The 19,726-nt window shown below is 43.6% G+C and overlaps 1 protein-coding gene across 1 annotated transcript in view; it reads left to right on the forward strand.

The window, feature by feature from the left end:
• DOCK5 (dedicator of cytokinesis 5) overlaps positions 1-19,726 on the forward strand; it is a 278,523-nt gene that overhangs the window by 74,044 nt on the left and 184,753 nt on the right. The window contains exon 4 of the mRNA XM_068973628.1: positions 6,392-6,475. Coding sequence (XP_068829729.1) covers positions 6,392-6,475 — 84 coding nt within the window. The remainder of the gene's footprint in view (positions 1-6,391; positions 6,476-19,726) is intronic.

A 19,726-nucleotide genomic window follows, 5' to 3' on the forward strand; every position in this document is an offset into this window, starting at 1 on the left:
GAACAGACAACAGGATCGCCAATCACCGGTTCCTATGGTAAAGCTTGTTGGAGGAAGTTGGAGTCTTAATGGATGAGGGAATAAAGTTTTTGGCTGTGCAAAAGCCAAAGACCAAAGAATTCTGGTCTTTGTTGCTGCATGGGCTTTCCTCTAGTTGTGGCGAGCAGGCTACTTGCTAGTTACAGTGCATGGGCTTCTCATTGCAGCAGCTTCTCCTGTGGAGCATGGGCTGTAGGGAACATGGGTTCAGTAGTTGCAGCTCCCAGGCTCTGGAGCACAGGCTCAGTAGTTGTGGCACACAGGCTTAGTTGCTCCGGGATCGAACCTGTCTCCTGCATTGGCAGGCTGAATTTTTTTTTTTCTTTTTATTGCTGAGCCAGCAGTGAGAGAATTCTAAGAGTTGGATACACTGAGTGATTGAGCACGCACACACATAAGGCAGACAACATACTGAGACTCTGTCAGGCTCTTTTCTTTGCTCATAGGCTCTTCCAGGGCATCTCTTTGTCATCATGGACCAGTCTGGTAAAATGGGATGAACAGGTCCTCGTTGGGCCGTATTAGTAACAGCTTTGCTGCTCATAAAGCTGGGTTCCTCAGAGCAAGGTGCTGACCCTTTGAGTCTCTGTTTCCTCATTAAAAAATATGGTAATTGGCAGCCACTCCATACAATGACTGCATTCCGTATGGAAGTGAAACCATAAACTGCAACGGAAATGAAGTGTATTAAAGAGGGTGCGGGAAGGGCATGGTTCAAAAGTGCGGACTTGGCATGAATAGAGGTCATTGTAAGTGATTGGAAATCTTGTTAGTACTTTAGTCAGAAGACATGAAACAGACAGCATAAGTGTGACTGGTGACTTGTCATTCCAGCCGAAGGCTTTGTTGAAGACTGTTTCCCAAGTGAAGCTCTTTGAAGGCTTATGTTGGAAAGATAGATTGTCTTGTATAATTTGCAAATAAAAAACATGAGAGAGTGATTGGATACCCCTTTCTTGAGTGGTGGGAGACAGTAACTGCTGCTTCTGGGGGAAGCAGGGAAATAATCTGGAAGTTGGGGGAAGAAGTGGTGAATAACTGAATTTTGATGGATGGGTCTCATAAAAGCCCCTCTTGTGCCTTGAGCACTTTGTTTGGGCCTCATCCAGTGCTTTGGAATGTGAAAGACAAAATAATGTGTAACCAGGTCCCCATTCATGAGGGGTTTACCTTCTGCTTTGTGGCAGATGATAACACAAGATTGCCTGTGATTAAAAATCCAAACTGTGTTGGAAAGAAAACTTGTGGGATGATGGAGAATAATGAGATCCTTGCAGGGTGATTGTTGTTGCTGTTGAGTTGCTAAGTCATGTCTGATTCTTTGTGACCCCATGGACTGTAGCTCACCAGACTCCTCTGTCCATGGGGTGTTCCAGGCAAGAATACTGTAGAGTGTTGCCATGTCATTCTCCAAGGGATCTTCCCGACCCAGGGATTGAACCTGTGTCTCCTGCTTGGCAGGCAGATTCTTTACCACTGTCACTCATCATTTGTGGAATTGCATTGTGAATGTGAGCTTTGCAGTGTGAGGAAGAAAAAGATACACTGTTGCCCCAGATAGAGGTAAACTGTGAGTTGAGCACAGAATTTAGGAGAGATTATGAGTCTCAACTGAAGTAGAGGGTCAATTTGGCAGATGATGAACAGCAGTGGATAATGAAGGCCAGGATAATTTGGGGAGCACTTTGATTGTCAGGCTTAGGAATCTAGGATTTAAGGTGGCGCCTTGGTAAAGAATCCTCCTGCTAATTCAGGAGACTTAAGAGAGGTGCATTCAATCCCTGGGTCAGGAACTTCCCCTGGAGAAGGAAATGGCAGCCCACTCAAGTATTCCTGCCTGGAAAATTCCATAGACTAACCCAGCAGGCTACATTCCATGGGGTCCCAAAGAACTGGACACAGCTGAGCTAGTAAATAACAACAGTAGGCTGTGGTGTGTGTGTGTGCGCGTGTCCCTGTGTTTGCAGCAGTCCTTGGTACATGTTTGTAGCTTGGGGCTCCAGTGCCAGGTGCAGCCGTGGGGCGCCTCTGCTTGCTTTCCTGGTGACTGAGAACAAGGGAGACGTGAAGCTTGGGGATTACACAACACGCTGTGACACAGCAGCCTCTCCACTTCCTGATTCCACCCGCTGGCGGGGCCAGTGGAAGGACCCAGTCCAGGGGGAGACAGTGCATGGGGGCCCGGGGAAATTAGGGATGAAGACCTACATTTTCTACAGAGAACCAGTGGTATACTTAGTAGGCAAAACATTTGAATCAAGTAGCGGTCAGATGAAGGAAGTGAATTTCAGTGGAACAGGAGCTGTGGCCTTGTGGCCCTTGTAAGCTTCTAGAAACCGGGAAGTAACTCCTTCTGCTGAATTCCGTACAGTTTCTCCCAGCCCACTTCATCAGCCTGCCCTTGTTCTGAATTCATAATACAGTCTAAAAGCTCAATAAGTTGATCATCTCCAACATACCTCTAGGAGTCTGTGCCAAGGCTATAGAAGAACACAGATTTGATTGATTCTCTTTAAAAAGAGAGGCTGCTTGGACATGTATACACTACTACATTTTAAATGGATAGCCAGGGAACCCTCCTACACTGTTGGTGGGAATGCAAACTAGTACAGCCACTATGGAGAACAGTGTGGAGATTCCTTAAAAAATTGCAAATAGAACTACCTTATGACCCAGCAATCCCACTGCTGGGCATACACACCGAGGAAACCAGAATTGAAAGAGACACATGTACCCCAATGTTCATCGCAGCACTGTTTATAATAGCCAGGACATGGAAACAACCTAGATGTCCATCAGCAGATGAATGGATAAGAAAGCTGTGGTACATATACACAATGGAGTATTACTCAGCCATTAAAAAGAATTCATTTGAATCAGTTCTGATGAGATGGATGAAACTGGAGCCGATTATACAGAGTGAAGTAAGCCAGAAAGAAAAACACCAATACAGTATACTAACACATATATATGGAATTTAGAAAGATGGCAATGACGACCCTGTATGCAAGACAGGAAAAAAGACACAGCTGTGTATAACGGACTTTTGGACTCAGAGGGAGAGGGAGAGGGTGGGATGATTTGGGAGAATGGCATTCTATCATGTATACTATCATGTAAGAATTGAATCGCCAGTCCATGTCTGATGCAGGATACAGCTTACTTGGGGTTGGTGCATGGGGATGACCCACAGAGATGTTATGGGGAGGGAGGGGAGGGGGGTTCATGTTTGGGAACACATGTAAGAATTAAAGATTTTAAAATTTAAAAAATAAATAAATAAAATCCTATTAAAAAAAAAATTAAATGGATAGCCAACAGGGACCTCCTGTACAGCACAGGGAACTCTGCTCCATGTCATGTGGCAGCCTGGCTGGGAGGGGAGTCTCAGGGAGAATGGATATATGTATCTGTATATGTATGGCTGAGTCCCTTTGCTGTCCACCTGAAACTCTCACAACATTGTTAGCGGCTATATGCCGATACAAAATACAATGTTTAAATTTTTTTCTTTTAAAGAGGCCACTTGAAAATGTGGGGCTGGTGGTTTGCTCCTTCCTTTCCGAGATAGACTGTGATGGAAGCCAGAGCCTACAGTCAGTCTGCTGAACCAGGTGGATAGCCGGCTCAGGAAAAGAGCAGTAGGCAATGGCTACTGCTCACGACTGGCAATGGCAGGGTTACCTTTCTTGCCTTTTTAATGACCCTTGTGGGATCTGGCAAATGGATTGAGTGACCAGCCTCATGTTCATCAGAGCTGCAGAGGTGGGGAATCTCATGGGCTCCTTGGATCCTCAGGTGCATGGATAGAACCCAGTTTCTAAGGTGGTTCTTTTCTCCCTGAAGGGAAGCAGCTCACTCATTATGAGAGAGGGCAAGAAATACATTTGCTTTAAAAAAAAAAAAAAAAAGGTTTACTGAAGTCTAACACACCATTTTAGGCAGATAGTTCATTAATGTTGAGTAGACATGCAGAGTTTGGAGACCATCAGCACCACCAAATCCCATTTTAGGATGTTTCTGTCTCTCCCTAAAGCTCCCTGTGCCTGTTGTGCTCAGTCACCATTCACACCCTCAACCCCAGGGAACAATGAAGTGCCCTGTGCCGTTGACAGCCATTGGCTTCTTCTGGATACTACAGATAAATAGAAGCCTAATATATTTTGTGCATATGACTTTTGTTTCGCATGTCTCTGAAGGTCATCTGAGTTGCAGTGTGTTCATAGTTCATACCTTGTTTATTTATTTATTTTTAAAAATTTATTTATTTGAGTTGGAGGCTAAATTACTTTGCAGTATTGTAGTGCTTTTGCCGTACATTGACATGCATCAGCCATAGTTCAATCCTTTTTAAAAAATATTCATTTCTATTTATTTGGCTGCACTGAGTCTCAGTTGTGGCATGCAGGATCATTCACTGTGGCATGTGGGATCTAATTCCCCGACCAGGGGTCAAACTCGGGCCCCCTGCACTGGGAGTCTGAAGTCTTACTGGATCACCAGGAAGGTCGCTTTTATTCTTTTTTATTGCTGAGTGATTTCATTATGTGGACAGACCATATTTTACATATCCATTGATTCTTCAGTGAATGAGTTGTTTCCAGTGTTTGGCTGTTACAAATAATGCTGCTGTGTTGGCTTCTTGTTAGTGTCCTTACAAGGTCCAATGACCACCAGCTTGGTGACTTGAACAACAGGATTTTCTTCCCTCACAGATCTGAAGGCCAGACGTCGAAAATCAAGGTGTTGGCCGCCGGTGCTCCTTCTAGAGGCTCTCAGGGAATTCTGTTCCTTGTCCTTTCTAGCTTCCAGTGGTGGTGCCAGTCCTTGACTTGAGGTCACGTTACTTCACCCTGTGCCTCCAACCTCATGTTGCCTTCTCTTCTGTAAATCTCTTAAAACTCCCTCTGTCTCTCTTATCTGGATACATAGGATTGTGTTTAGGTTACATCCTGAATTTCCACAGTAACCTCTTTATCTTATGTTTTTTGCTACCTACGGAAACACTCGCACGTTTCAAAATCTGATGTGTGTATCTTTGTGGGGCTATTTTTCTGCCTACCACAGTGACTTTGAATATTCGCATGAAGTTGTATTGACATATTTCCCTTTCTCTTTGTAAATAACTAGGAGTGGAATTGCTGGGTTGCATGTTAATTTATGTTTAACTTTTTAAGAAACTGTCAAACTGGGAGGTTATATCATTTTACATTCCTACTGGTAATGCATAAGGGTTCCAGTTTCTCCACATTCCTGCTAAGTCTGCCTTTTAAAAGTTACAGCCTTTCTAGTGGGTGTGAAATCGCAGCTCCTTGTGGTTTTAATTTGCATTTTCCTGATGACTAATGGTTGTTGGATATCTTTTCTTGCTCTGATTATTCATCATATATAATCTGTGGTAAAATGTCTCTTCAGAGCTCTTACCCAGCTTAAAATTGGATTGTCACCTTCTTTTGGAGGTTATAAGAGTTAGCCTGCTGTTTTTTTCACAATCTGGTCCAGTCCTGAGTGCTGTGCTGATGGAGGTCACCTTGATGAGAAAGTGCTAAGGTGCCCCATTTGCACAGGATGCCTAGAACTGGGTGCAAGGAAGCCACTGGGGTTTAGTTTTTTACTGGGCAGGGGGATTGATGGGACTCACAGTTGGCTGCCAATTACTTCAGGGAAGCCAGGAAATGGCTCGCCCTGTGGCTAAGAGATCAGAAGCTCTGTGGTATTGTAGGCTGATAACTCTTATATTATCATTTTAATTAAGGAGTTGTGTCTGTAATGATACATTTGCTCTCTCACTTCCCATACTATACTATTAAAAATCCCTGGTATAGGTACCGCATCTGAGGGTCTCAACACTCTGTCTCCAGTCTCTAGCACAATATGTGTAACATATCAGGCAACCAACCAAAATTTGTTGGATGGAGGAATGACTAAAATGCCAGCAGTGGGAATCCAGCAGGATGCTGTCTGCTTTTCAGAGGGGGATTCACCTGAAATGATTAAAGAGGTGGTTATTTGTTGGAGAATTGGTTCAGTAACTAAAGTATGTGCTCTTTTTTTAAGTTGCTTATTTTATTTTTAATTTTGGCTGCGCTGGGTCTTTGTTGTGGCCCATTCTTGTTGTTGCAAAGCACAGGCTCTAGAGTGAGAGGGATCAGCAGGTGTGCGCGGGCTCGGTTGTCCTGTAGCGTGTGGGACCTTAGATCCCTGACCAAGGACTGCACCTGTGTCCCCTGCATTGGAAGGCGGACTCTTAATCACTGGACCATTAGGGAGGTTCCCTGGGTGTGCTCTTTGGTGACTTGTATTTTAAGTGCCACCGATGCCATCATTTTTGTCTTCTGCTTCTCCTTTCCAGCAATCTATAACTACAACGCCTCTCAAGATGTGGAGCTGTCCTTGCAGGTTGGAGACACGGTTCACATCCTGGAGATGTACGAGGGTAAGTCTGGATGGCCTTCTGCCAGATGGGTGGGGAGGCCCGAGCAGTGTGAGTTGCCTACTCATAAGGCTCTTGGAGCAAACATCAACACAGTTTACTTCCTGAAGCGATGCTAGTAAAAATCTAGGAAGCACTAGGATATTCAGTTTTGTACCAGGGTGGTTTCAAAACAGCCAGCTGAGTGCACGAGCTCAGACGTGCCCAGACACCAGAATCAAAATGTGTGACTCTGCATTCTGTAAAGTTACAATGCTCTTGTGTATGCGCCATCCTATTTAATTCTGATGACAGTCCTCTAAGGGTGACAAGGCAGTGTTTATTCTTTCTAATTAAGAAATATATATATATATATGACTGACTTTGAAAACTATAGAACTCTTTTTAAAATAATTTTTATTTTTGGCTGTGCTGCGTCTTTGTTGCTTTGCTTTCTCTAGTTGGGCGAGCAGGGGCTACTACTCTTGGTTGCGATGCTCAGCCTTCTTGCGGTGTCCTCTCTTGTTGGGGAGCACAGGCTGTAGGTGCGTGTGCTTCTAGTCACAGCACACAGGCTCAGTAGTTGTGGCACGTGGGCTTTATTGCTCCATAGCATGTGGAATCTTACTGGACCAACCCCTGTCGTCTGCGTTGGCAGGCAGATTCTTATTCTCCACGCCACCAGGGAAGTCAAAAACTATAGAACTCTTAAAAATTACATGAGCACCCCACACTCACTTTTTTAAACGTAGGAAACATAATGCTCGCTTTATAGTTGAGAAAACTGATATTCAGAGAAAATAATGTACCTCGTGTCATACAACTAGTGACAGAGCCAAGTGACATGAGACACTGTTGATTCCTGGTGGCTTCTCATGAAGCAAGACCCTAATATGTGAAAGATGGTGTCTTTTCATAGGTACTGTGAATAAATAGGGAGAGCGTCTAATTCAGCTGGGCTTCTCAGGTGGCACTAGTGGCAAAGAGCCTGCCTGCCAGTGCAGGAGACTATCCCTGGGTTGGAAATATCCCCTGGAGGAGGGCATGACAACCCACTCCCATATTCTTGCTGGAGAATCCCATGGACAAAGGAGCCTGGCGGGCTTTGGTCCATAGGGTCTCAAAGAGTCAGATACGACTGAAACAACTTAGCCTGCATGCATAATTCAACTCAGGTTCAAAAAGGCAAAACGATTTATTTCTTAGTAAAATTCTCTCAGATAAAATAAATTGATTAAAAAAAAAAAAAAGTGACTCTGGATGCAGAACGCCCTGGCTCCAGAGGAGACAAGTGCATCACAGGGCCGATGAGAGATCAAAGGAAGCCAGGCTGATGAAATGGCTCTTTCTTCAAAGCTCTGAATATTGCCAGACTTGGGGAAAAATGAGGGAGAGACTTACTGGTGTTGCTGAAATTCCTTCAAAGAATTAGGTCAGGGCGACTGTAGGTGCAGAAAGCCTTCTAGTATGTTTCTGCAACTAGATCGGGCTGGGGGGCAGGGTGTCCCAGTTAACCTGTAAGTGGACTGTTGGACAGTATCCAGGGCTCCTGGCTCATCTGAAGAGCACAGGTCATGGGTGGACCAATGCCGCCCCACCCCAGACTTCTCACTACCACCCTAAATCCTGATAGAACTCCAGTGTTGCCACATTTCTAATCCAGATGCCTAGAGCACAACAAACACATCTCTAGGCCACTGACATTGAGGAATCAAGGCAAAAAACTGAGAATCCATTTATTCTCTCTGAAGATTGGGGTAGGAATGAGGTAGGAAGCGAGGCAGATTTTTCTCGTATGGTGAGCTTCCCTCACGGCTCAGATGGTAAAGAATCTGCCTGCAGTGTAGGGGATTTGGGTTTGATCCCTGGGTTGGGAAGATCCCCTGGAATAAGGCATGGCAACCCACTCCAGTATTCTTGCCTCGAGAATCCCACGGACATAGGAATCTGGTGGGCTACAGTCCATGGGGTCACAAAGAGTCAGACATGACTGAGCGACTGAACACAGCACAGAGGCTTGTTAGGACAAGAACTGTGAATTTGCAGGGTCTGGTCCCATCACATAAGTGGTTGTGATGATGGCATGGTGAGGGTGGTTTTCTAGAATCCAGTGTGGCTTCTGAGGTTCAGACAGACAGACACAGGATGGGGAAAGAGGAGATGGGAAGTTAGAAGGACAGGAAGTAGGGCTCAGCCACAGAAGAGCTAAGCTGTCTGCTGCATTGTGTAGAAGACTCCACTGTTACTGCTGCTTCCCTTTGGTTTTAGGCAAAGAGTTGGTAGTTTGCATTATCCTTCTACCTTTCACACACTTCAGAGTATTGATGAGCAGCTTGTGCAGGTGGGGAGGAGGAAGGGAGGGAGGGCTGCATGGTCTCTTCCCTCTCTGCTGTCTCTCTCCCATTTTTATTTGCACAGTCTCAGGTCCAGTCATATGTCAGTTCTATGACATCAGCGAGACACAGGGATAATCTACTTATATTCTCGAGCTCCTTTGCATATTAAACATGACCTTGCTAGGTCATGCCACTTGGTCGGACCAGATCAATCCATTCTGTCTTTATGGGCTTCCCTGCTGGCTCAGGTGGTAAAGAATCTGCCTGTAATACGGGAGACCTGGGTTCAATCCCTGGGTTGGGAAGATCCTCTGGAGAAGGAAATGGCAATCCACTCCAGTACTGTTGTTTGGAAAATCCCATGGACAGAGGAGCCTTGTAGGCTACAGTCCATGGGGTCGCAAAAATTAAAAAATATTTTAATTATATATATAGTCCTTTATATTATAATATAGGGGACTTAGTTCCCTATATTACCTTGGGATTCCCTGGTGGCTCACACGGTAAAGAATCTGTCTGAAATGCGGGAGACCTGGGTTTGATCCCTGGGTTGGGAAGATTCCCTGGAGCAGAGCATGGCAATCCATTCCAGTATTCTTGCCTGAAGAATCCCCATGGACAGAGGAGCCTGGCGGGCTGCGGTCCATGTGATCGCAAAGAGTTGGGGATGATTGATCAACTAAGCACAGCACATCACTCTTTATGGACACACATTTTTCCATTGTACACGTAAGAGGCACGTGTTCAGTGTCCATGGGCTTGAAAATAAAGTATATTTTACTGGTACTGGGTATGATTTCTATAGATGGCAATTGGATTCTGATTTTATCCCTCTTTTTCTTTTCCCCAAATTTGTCATGTGCTAACCTTTCTTTTGCCATTTCTGTTACTGAGAGAGCTGTGTTCAGTCTCCCACCATCGTAGTTTGCATCGGTTTATGATTTGACATATGACATACGGTTCGACATGGTTTCAGGCTTTTTTTGTGGTCTATAGTCTCAGACCTGTTTTGAGATACATACAATTTTGAAATTGTTATATTAGACAATCCCAACTTCTAATTCCTGTTTATAAAGCTTTGATCATTATCTCCGTCTGCAGTATGCTGTCTGTTTTGTCTGAAATTGCAGCCAGTTCACAAGCAGTGCCAGGGCTCCCCTTTTTTGTCCTCCTGGACCCACAGAGCTGTTCTAAATGCTGCTCAGAGACTCAAGGGATCTTTTCTTAATTCAGGAGATGCCTCAAGAGGAAAGGAGCTCCCAGTGCTGGTCTCCTCTTCCTGAGTTTGGTCTTTTTCATATCAGACCTAGTAATTCTTCACTTTACCATGTTAGCTCTTTCTGTGTGCCTGTTGTGGGCGTATGTTATACTTAAGCTTTTCTAATTGACCTACAGAGTGTAGGAGCAAAGAGCATACAGTTGATCTGAAATCAAGTGGCTAATATCTTTTAAATACATTTTCAAAATTCTTTTTTCTTTTGTTATTGTTATTGGCCTTGCTGTGCAGCATTTGGGATCTTAGTTCCCTGATTTGGGATAGAACCCATGCCCCCTGCATTGGGAGCATGGAGTCTTAACCACTGGACTGCCAGGGAAGTCCCCGAATTATTTATTCATTTTTATGTGACCCAAGCATGTTTCTGGAAATCGTTGATTAGTGCATTTTGTCCTCATAGGATTCACATTAATGGTCATTTTAAGTGTGCATACCATTTATACTTTACTGAGCAGTTTCCCAGTTGACCAATGAATATTCCTCAAATTAGCACTCCTACAGACCAAGGTAAGATGGTCACAAGCTTGAGTCCAAAAGCCACAGTGCACCTGATGTATTACAACTCACACGGCAGTGCACTTTCTGGAAGCACTGCACAGTCAATAGAGAGTCATGCAAAAAACTGTTATTGAATCCTGCTCTGTCTGGATTGTGATGATCCAGATGCTGTGGGTCCTCACAGCAAGAAGCAGATTTTTTTGTTACCGTGAAATGCCTGGGGGCCTGCCATAGAATTCTTTCATCCCAGAGAAGGATGTCAGGGACTTCCTCGTGGTCCAGTGGCTTTCCCAGTGACTCAGTGGGTAGAGAGTCCACCTGCAATACAGGAAACACAGGAGATGCAGGTTCGATCCCTGGGTGGGAAAGATCCCCTGGCGGAGGAAACGGCAACCAGCTCCAGTATTCTTGCCTGGAGAATCCACATGGACAGAGGAACCTGGCGGGCTACAGTCCAAAGGGTCACAAAGAGTTGGACATGACTGAGCAACTAAGCTCACACGCAACAGTGGTTAAGACTCCAAGCTTCCAATGCACGGGGTGCAGGTATAATCCCTGGCTGGGACACCTAAGATCCCACATGCTGTATGGTATGGCCAGGGGAAAACTTTTTATTTTTGTATTTTTCCTTAAAAATTTTTTTTGATTGGAGGATAATTGCTTTACAACATTGTGTTAGTTTCTGCCATACATCAACATGAATCAGCTATAAGTATACATATGTCCCCTCCCTCTTGAACCTCTCTCCCACATCTCAAGGTTGTCACAGAGCACCAAGTTCAAGCTCCCTGCGTCATATAGCTAGCTAATTCCCACTGGCTATCTGTTTTATATATGGTAATAGAAATGTTTCAGTGTTACTCTTTCAATTCGTCCCTCTCTTGCCCCCACTGTGTCTACAAGTCTGATCTCTATGTCTGCGTCTCCATTGCCTCCCTGCAAATAAAAATAAGGACATCAGTGCCCATTCTATAAAAGTGGACACATGTCAAGGTGTGTATGGGGGGATTTATAGCATGAGCTTTTTCACTTCATTAACAGCCAGGTGCCAGATCAGCTTTTTACAGAGATGATTATACTGGCTTAAGTTTTAAAAGTGTACTTTATGGGATTAATTTTTCTAATGGCGCTCACCTTGCCAGATGCAGCAATAGATTCTTCTATCTGCTAAGTACCTCGCATTCTTGGCTGGGTTCTCAAATGCCTTGATTATTGCAACCTGTTCAGGACACAGTGAGGGCAGGAGTGCTTTGCAGATGTTCAACATGATGGAAATGCTGAGTAATAACTTGTGTTCTAGCCCTCCTCCCCCCATCTCCTCTTTAAAAAAATAAAGTAGAAACACCCACAGTACTGCCAGATGGAATTTAAGGGTGGTGCTGGCATCATTTCATGGCCCTGGGGTGGCAGGCGGGGGTGTCTTTGAGCTTCCTGTCTTTGACTCCAGGAGGTCCTCCCCCCAGACACCCTGCCCCACCCTGCCTTTGAGATATCTGCATACCAGACCTGGGTGGGCTCTTCAGGCGTGGACACAAGTCCACCTTTCTAGAACCCAGACTTGAAAATTTCTTTCCTGCCCACATCCTGCAACAATACTATGCAGGACTCTCTTTTTGTTGTTTCCCATCCTGTGGTTCAGTGAATGATTCTCCGAGTGGTAGCTCCTTGGAAGTCTGCTCCTTGGAAGTCTGCTCCTTCATCTGCGGGACCCCTGCCTAGCATGGCTTCTTGTATACAGTAGGTGTTCAAGTCTGTTGAACAAGTAAAGATAAATAGGAGCCCTAGGACAGCTAGTGTGGAGAGTAAGGGGTGTGTGGGGTCACTCCACACAGTCCCTGGTAGTACAAGTTTTTTTCCTTCCATGACATGCCAGCATTGCCCTGCCCTATACAGACTACCTACAGAAGGATTTGGTTATCATGTGAGTTGCTTTTTAAAACATGGTTTTATTGAGATAGGTTTCAAATACCATCCAGTTGACCCATTTCCCTGCCAGTCTAGTGGTTAAGACTTCGCCTTTCAATGCAGGGAGTGTGGGTTCGATCCCTGGTTGGTAAGCTGGGATCCCACATGCATAAAACAAGCACTATTGTAACAAATTCAATAAATAGTTTTTAAATGTTGCACATTGGGAAAAAAAAAGTATTTTTAAAAAAGGGGATACAATTTAATGGCTATTTACAAAGCACTCTATTTACAGAGTAGGGCAGTCCTATCACTCTACTTTCAGAATGTTTTCATTATCTCCAAAGAAACCCTCTACTCATTCATGGTTATTACCCCCCAGCTCCAGGCAACCACTAACCTAATTTCTGTCTCTATCAGTTCAGTTCAGATCAGTTGCTCAGTCATCTCCGACTCTTTGCGACCCCATGAATCGCAGCACGCCAGGCCTCCCTGTCCATCACCAAATCCCGGAGTTCACTCAAACTCATGTCCATCGAGTCGGTGATGCCATCCAGCCATCTCATCCTCTGTCATCCCCTTCTCCTCCTGCCCCCAATCCCTCCCAGCATCAGAGTCTTTTCCAATGAGTCAATCTTCACATGAGGTGGCCAAAGTACTGGAGTTTCAGCTTTAGCATCATTCCTTCCAAAGAACACGCAGGGCTCATCTCCTTTACAATGAACTGGTTGGATCTCCTTGGAGTCCAAGTGACTCACAAGAGTCTTCTCCAACACCACAGTTCAAAAGCATCAATTCTTTGGCGCTCAGCTTTCTTTATAGTCCAACTGTCAAATCCATACATGACTACTGGAAAAACCATAGCCTTGACCAGACGGACCTTTGTTGGCAAAGTAATGGCTCTGCTTTTGAATACGCTATCTAGGTTGGTCTTAACTTTTCTTCCAAGGAGTAAGCGTCTTTTAATTTCATGGCTGCAGTAACCATCTGCAGTGATTTTGGAGCCCCCAAAATAAAGTCTGACACTGTTTCCACTGTTTCCCCATGTATTTGCTATGAAGTGATGGGACCAGATGCCATGATCTTCGTTTTCTGAATGTTGAGCTTTAAGCCAACTTTTTCACTCTCCTCTTTCACTTTCATCAAGAGGCTTTTTAGCTCCTCTTCACTTTCTGCCATAAAGGTGGTGTCATCTGCATATCTGAGGTGATTGATATTTCTCCCGGCAATCTTGATTCCAGCTTGTGTTTCTTCCAGCCCAGTGTTTCTCATGATGTATTCTATATAGAAGTTAAATAAGCAGGGTGACAATATACAGCCTTGACGTACTCCTTTTCCTATTTGGAACCAGTCTGTTGTTCCATGTCCAGTTCTAACTGTTGCTTCCTGACCTGCATATAGGTTTCTCAAGAGGCAGGTCAGGTGGTCTGGTATTCCCATCTCTCTCAGAATTTTCCACAGTTTATTGTGATCCACACAGTCAAAGGCTTTGGCATAGTCAATAAAGCAGAAATGGATATTTTTCTGGAACTCTGTTGGTTTTTCCATGATCCAGCGGATGTTGGCAATTTGATCTCTGGTTCCTCTGCCTTTTCTAAAACCAGCTTGAACATCAGGGAGTTCACGGTTCACGTATTGCTGAAGCCTGGCTTGGAGAGTTTTGAGCATTACTTTACTAGCGTGTGAGATGAGTGCAATTGTGTGGTAGTTTGAGCATTCTTTGGCATTGCCTTTCTTAGGGATTGGAATGAAAACTGACCTTTTCCAGTCCTGTGGCCACTGCTGAGTTTTCCAAATTTGCTGGGATATTGAGTGCAGCACTTTCACAGCATCATCTTTCAGGATTTGAAATAGCTCAACTGGAATTCCATCATCTCCACTAGCTTTGTTCGTAGTGATGCTTCCTAAGGCCCACTTGACTTCACCTTCCAGGATGTCTGGCTCTAGGTGAGTGATCACACCAGCATGATTTTCTTGGTTGTGAAGATCTTCTTTGTACAGTTCTTCTGTGTCTTCTTGCCACCTCTTTAATATCTTCTGCTTCTGTTAGGTCCATACCATTTCTATCTTTTATCGAGCCCATCTTTGTGTGAAATGTTCCCTTGGTATCTCTAATTTTCTTGAAGAGATCTCTAGTCTTTCCCATTCTGTTGTTTTCCTCTATTTCTTTTCATTGATTGCTGAGGAAGGCTTTCTTATCTCTTCTTGCTGTTCTTTGGAACTCTGCATTCAGATGCTTATATTTTTCCTTTTCTCCTTTGCTTTTTGCTTCTCTTCTTTTCACAGCTATTTGTAAGGCCTCCCCAGACAGCCATTTTGCTTTTTTGCATTTCTTTTCCCTGGGGATGGTTTTGATCCCTGTCTGCTGTACAGTGTCACGAACCTCATTCCATAGTTCATCAGGCACTCTATCTATCAGATCTAGTCCCTTAAATCTATTTCTCACTTCCACTGTATAATCATAAGGGATTTGATTTAGGTCATACCTGAATGGTCTAGTGGTTTTCCCTACTTTCTTCAATTTAAGTCTGAATTTGGCAATTTGAATCTGTCTTCTATAGGTCTGCCTATTCTAAGATATTTCATGTAAGTGAAATTGTGTGACATCTGGTCCTTTGTGACTGGCTGCTTCTACTTAAAATAATCTTTTGGGGTCTCATTCATGTTGTAGCATGTGTCAGTACTTCATACTTTTTTCTTTCTAAATAATATTTATTCAATGTGTAGATCACATTGTATTGATCCATTCATAAATTAATGGGCATCAGGATTGTTTACGCTTTTTCGTTACTATGAATAATGCTACTGCCCTGAACTTTTACGTACATGTTTTAGTGTAGATACGTTTTCATTTCTCTCTGTGTATCCGTTGGAGTGAAATTGCTGACTCATATATGAGAATTAGACCATAAAGAAGAACTGATGCTTTCTCACTGTGGTGCTGGAGAAGACTCTTGAGAGTCCGTTGGACAGCAAGGAGATCAAACCATTCTGCCTAAGGAAAATCAACCCTGAATACTCATCAGAAGGACTGATGCTGAAGCTGAAGCTTTAATACTTTCGCCACCTGATGCGAAGAGCTGACTCTTTGGAAAAGACCCTGATGCTGGGAAAGATTGAAGGCAGGACGAGAAGGGGACAACAGAGAATGAGATGGTTGGATGGCATCACTGATTCATTGGACATGAACATGGGCAAACTCCAGGAGATAGGGAAGGATGGGGAAGCTTGGCATCTTGCAGTCCATGAGGTGAGCATGACTTAGTGACTGAGCAGCAACAGTGGCAACTCTGTATTTAACCTTTTGGGGAACTGCCAAACTTACTGCTGGAGCTTTGGCTCTAAAGCAGGAGACCACAGTCCACATGAGCAAGTGTTCATCCCTCATCCCTTATCATGGTTTCTCTCTGTGACCTTGTCCCTGAACATCATTTGTTACTAAAGATAAAGGAAGGGAGTGGAATTGACTGGGAAGACATATATACTGCTCATCTTTCACAGACCCCCTCCATGTTGCTTTTAGAAACTTTTTCAGGAGACAGAAATCCTCAAGGACCAAAGCAAATGTCCTTCCCTTTCTTCCTCTGTGGCATTAGCCTGCCTGCAGCAACTGGCTTGTTTTTGCTTGTTAATCCAGACAAAAGATTTGTCAGTGAGACCACTATTCTCCATCTCAGTATTCTTTCCTACCCCAGATCCATGAGCATGACTGAGAAAGCATTGAGACCCAGGAGAGATTTCAGCTGTGGTCATCTATTCATTCAACAGGACTCACTGAGCAAGTATTATGCTCTTATGTGCCAACGACATTTAATGAGCACAAGAGCTGATACAGCACTGTTACCTAAGTGACAAAATGGCCAGGTTCCTGCTCTCTTAGGGTTTTCATTCAAGGGATAGATAGAACAAGTGAACAAAATATAAGAACATTCAGATTCTTGTAAGTGCTGTGGGGAGAAAAGGGTGGTGTTACATAGACCAGAGAGGTAACTGGGGGTGGTGAAGAGGGAGAGAAGGGCCACTTTTTTGGATTATAGCTGATCAGCAATGTTGTGATTATTTCAGGAGAACACGAAGGGACTCAGCCAACCATATACATGTATCCATTCTCCCCCCAACTTCCCTCCCGTCCGGGGTGTCAAATATCATTGATCAGAGTTCCCTGTGCTGTACAGCAGGTCCATTTTGAATAAAGCAGTGTGTACACAGCACCGCTGTATCCCGGATGGTTTTGTTTCTATCTTATCTAGGTTTAGCTGTCCCTGGGCAGTACATTTGAACTCTCCTTAAGTCATGGTCGCTTCATCTAAAATAGGGTCACTCTTTGAATTGAAAGTGGTTAAACCAAAGTGACCAAAAAAATCAGGTTTCTGCATCCCTTCAGCCATGAAGCCCTCCTCTCCTGTAATTAACCAGATTCCAGGCACAAGGGATTTCTTGCCCAGGGTCTGTCGTTCCATCAGTAGGTATTTGTCTCCTGCTTTTGCTTCATATCCATTAGTCGTTTTCAGCTCCATAAAGCACTCACAAGCTCGAGAGAGACGGTGACTGGTGTGAACAATGTTTTCTGGGGGTAAACAGAACAAATTTGACTCCTGTTGGAAATAACAAAATGAGATAATGTCTCAAAGGCCTTCCAAGCTCTACAGAGGCAGGCATAGAGTAAAGTCTTATATGATTTCAGTGTAATTTGTAAAGACCTAGAGGAGAGCCCAAGCGATTGGATTAGAACCAGAGGAAATGGGCAGTTCTGAAAAGATAAAATAAAAAGGAGCATTTGTGTATATATCAGGTTCTCAATATACCCATGCTATGTCTTCTGTGTGGAATGAGGCCAGTTTTGAAATGCACCTTAATCAAGAATCAATACTGTATGATATGAAAAAGGATAGAAATGGATTACGACTTGGGCTATACAACTTGTGAGTCTCATTTTTTATAAAGCAGGCTTTTCTGAGTAAGCACAGAGTGCAGTATTACGACAGGTAAATAAAGTTACATGGTACTGGATTTTAGCTCCATAGCTGACAAAACTTTCTAACAGAGGCATAAAAAAGAAGAGAGTCCATTGGAAGAGTTTATTCCAAGAAGCAGCCTAATGAGTGTGTTTCTGGGAAGTGGAATTAAGAACCCTCCATTGGAAAAGGGAACCTTCCCACACTGTTGGTGGAAATGTAAATTGGTACAGCCACTGTGGAAAAAAGTATGGAGGTTCCTCAACAAAAACAAAAATAGAGTTGCCATATGATCCAGCAATCCCACTCCTGAGCATGTATTGGGACAAAACTATAATTCAAAAAGATACTTGCACCCCTGTGTTCATAGCAGCACTATTCACAGAAGCCAAGACATGGAAACAACCTAAATGTCCATTGACAGATGAGTGGATAAAGAAGATGTGGTGCACATATACAGTGGAATACTACTCAGCCAGAGAAAGGAATGAAATAATGCCTTGCAGCAACTTGGATGGACCTGGAGATTATCATATTAAATGAAGTAAGTCAGAAAGAGAAAGACAAAATACCATAGAATATTGTTTATATGTGGAATTTAAAATATGACACAAACCTAAGAAACAAAAACAGGCTCACAGAGAACAGACTCGGGCTTGGAGGAGGAGGGGAGTCGGGGAGCAAGGATTGGGAGTTTGGGATTAGTAGATGCAAACTAGTGTGTACAGAAAGGGTAAACAACATGGTCCTCCTGTGTAGTGTAGGGAATTGTATTTCATATCCTGTGATTAAACTGTAATGGAAAAGAATATGAGAAAGAATATAGTGTATAGCTTTGTATAGCAGAAATGAATACAACATTGTAAATCAACCATTCTTCCCTAACACTTAAAAAAAAAAACTCTCCAATGGACCATACGATACAGTCAGGTCTTATCAAAGGCTTTCAGAAGTTCTGATTTGAAAATTTGTATCATCGCTTCCTCCTGTCCTGTGAGTCAGCCTGGTAGTCTTGTGATCGCTTTATTTTTCCTTTTCTCTGTTCACTCCCTTCTCTACCTCAGTTCCTTCTCTGTCCCGTCATGCCAATGACCATAAAACAAGTGAGAGAAAATCAAATTTGATTTTTAAAAAATCAGTCCTTAACAGACGTATAAAAGTTTACTGGGTAAAAGCGGAAATAAGGCATTCGATGTATTTGTAACTTCCATTTACTTTCGTTATCCTATTAGTCACAGTAATGGGAACTTTATTGTCATTCAGAATCCATAGCCCTACCATGTTCTAGTTAGAAAAACAATCACCTTTCTCAAATGTGAATGGCAGTGTGCCCAACAGCTTGGATTTTACAGCAAGGATTGCGTGCAAACATTTTGCCTCCAGCCTTGAATGCAAAATAGGCCCTGTGGTGTTTTGATGAGTGTGCTGGTCATTTCCCACATCTGTTTGACCTTCACCTTAAGGCCACCTGGTCAGCTACTACTCCTGGGGACACGTGTTCCCGAGATGTGTTTTTCCAAAGATGTTTGGCAGTAGGAGGGTATTTACAAGAAAAACTAATTAAAAAGTAGAGTTGGTGAAAAGTCTCATCTCAGGTTCCATCGTTTTATGTTTTTATTGGCATATAGTTGATTTCCAATGTTGTGTTAGTTTCTGCTGTACAGCAAAGTGAATCAGTTACCCATATATTAATAATATAGATCCATTCTTCTTTAGATTCGTTTCCCATATAGGTCGTTACAGAATATTGAGTAGAGTTCCCTGTGTTATATACTATGTCCTTCTTAGTTATCTGTTTTATATATGCTAGTGTGTATATTGCAGTCCCAGTCTCTCCATTTATACCTCCCCTACCTCAGGTTTCATCTTATCTAAACGAGAATGCCTTCTCTTCTTTTTCCTTTAGAGATATATTCAAGCGTGCTTCTAAAATGCCATCTTGAAAACTTATGTTCTTGGCATATAGGCAAATGTAGGATCTTTTAGGGTCAGGGTGAGGACCTTTTTCTTTTTAAAAATTTTTATTATTTTTGGCTATTCTGGGCCTTCGTTGCTGCTCGGGGCTTTTTTTAAGTTGTGGCAAGCAGGGGCTCCTCTCATTGTGGTGCTTAGGCTTTGCACTGTGGTGGCTTCTCTTGCTGTGGAGCGCTGGCTCTGTAGGTATTCGAGCTTCAGTGGTTGCAGTTCTGGGCTCTAGAGCACAGGCTCAGTAGTTGTGGTGCTCGGGCTTAATTGCTTCGCATCATGTGGGACCCTCCTGGATCAGGGCCAACCCCGTGTCTTCTGCGTTGTTAGGTGGTAGATT

The sequence above is a fragment of the Capricornis sumatraensis genome, chromosome 6 (genome assembly GCF_032405125.1).
Source record: "Capricornis sumatraensis isolate serow.1 chromosome 6, serow.2, whole genome shotgun sequence".
Classification (NCBI taxonomy): domain Eukaryota; kingdom Metazoa; phylum Chordata; class Mammalia; order Artiodactyla; family Bovidae; genus Capricornis; species Capricornis sumatraensis.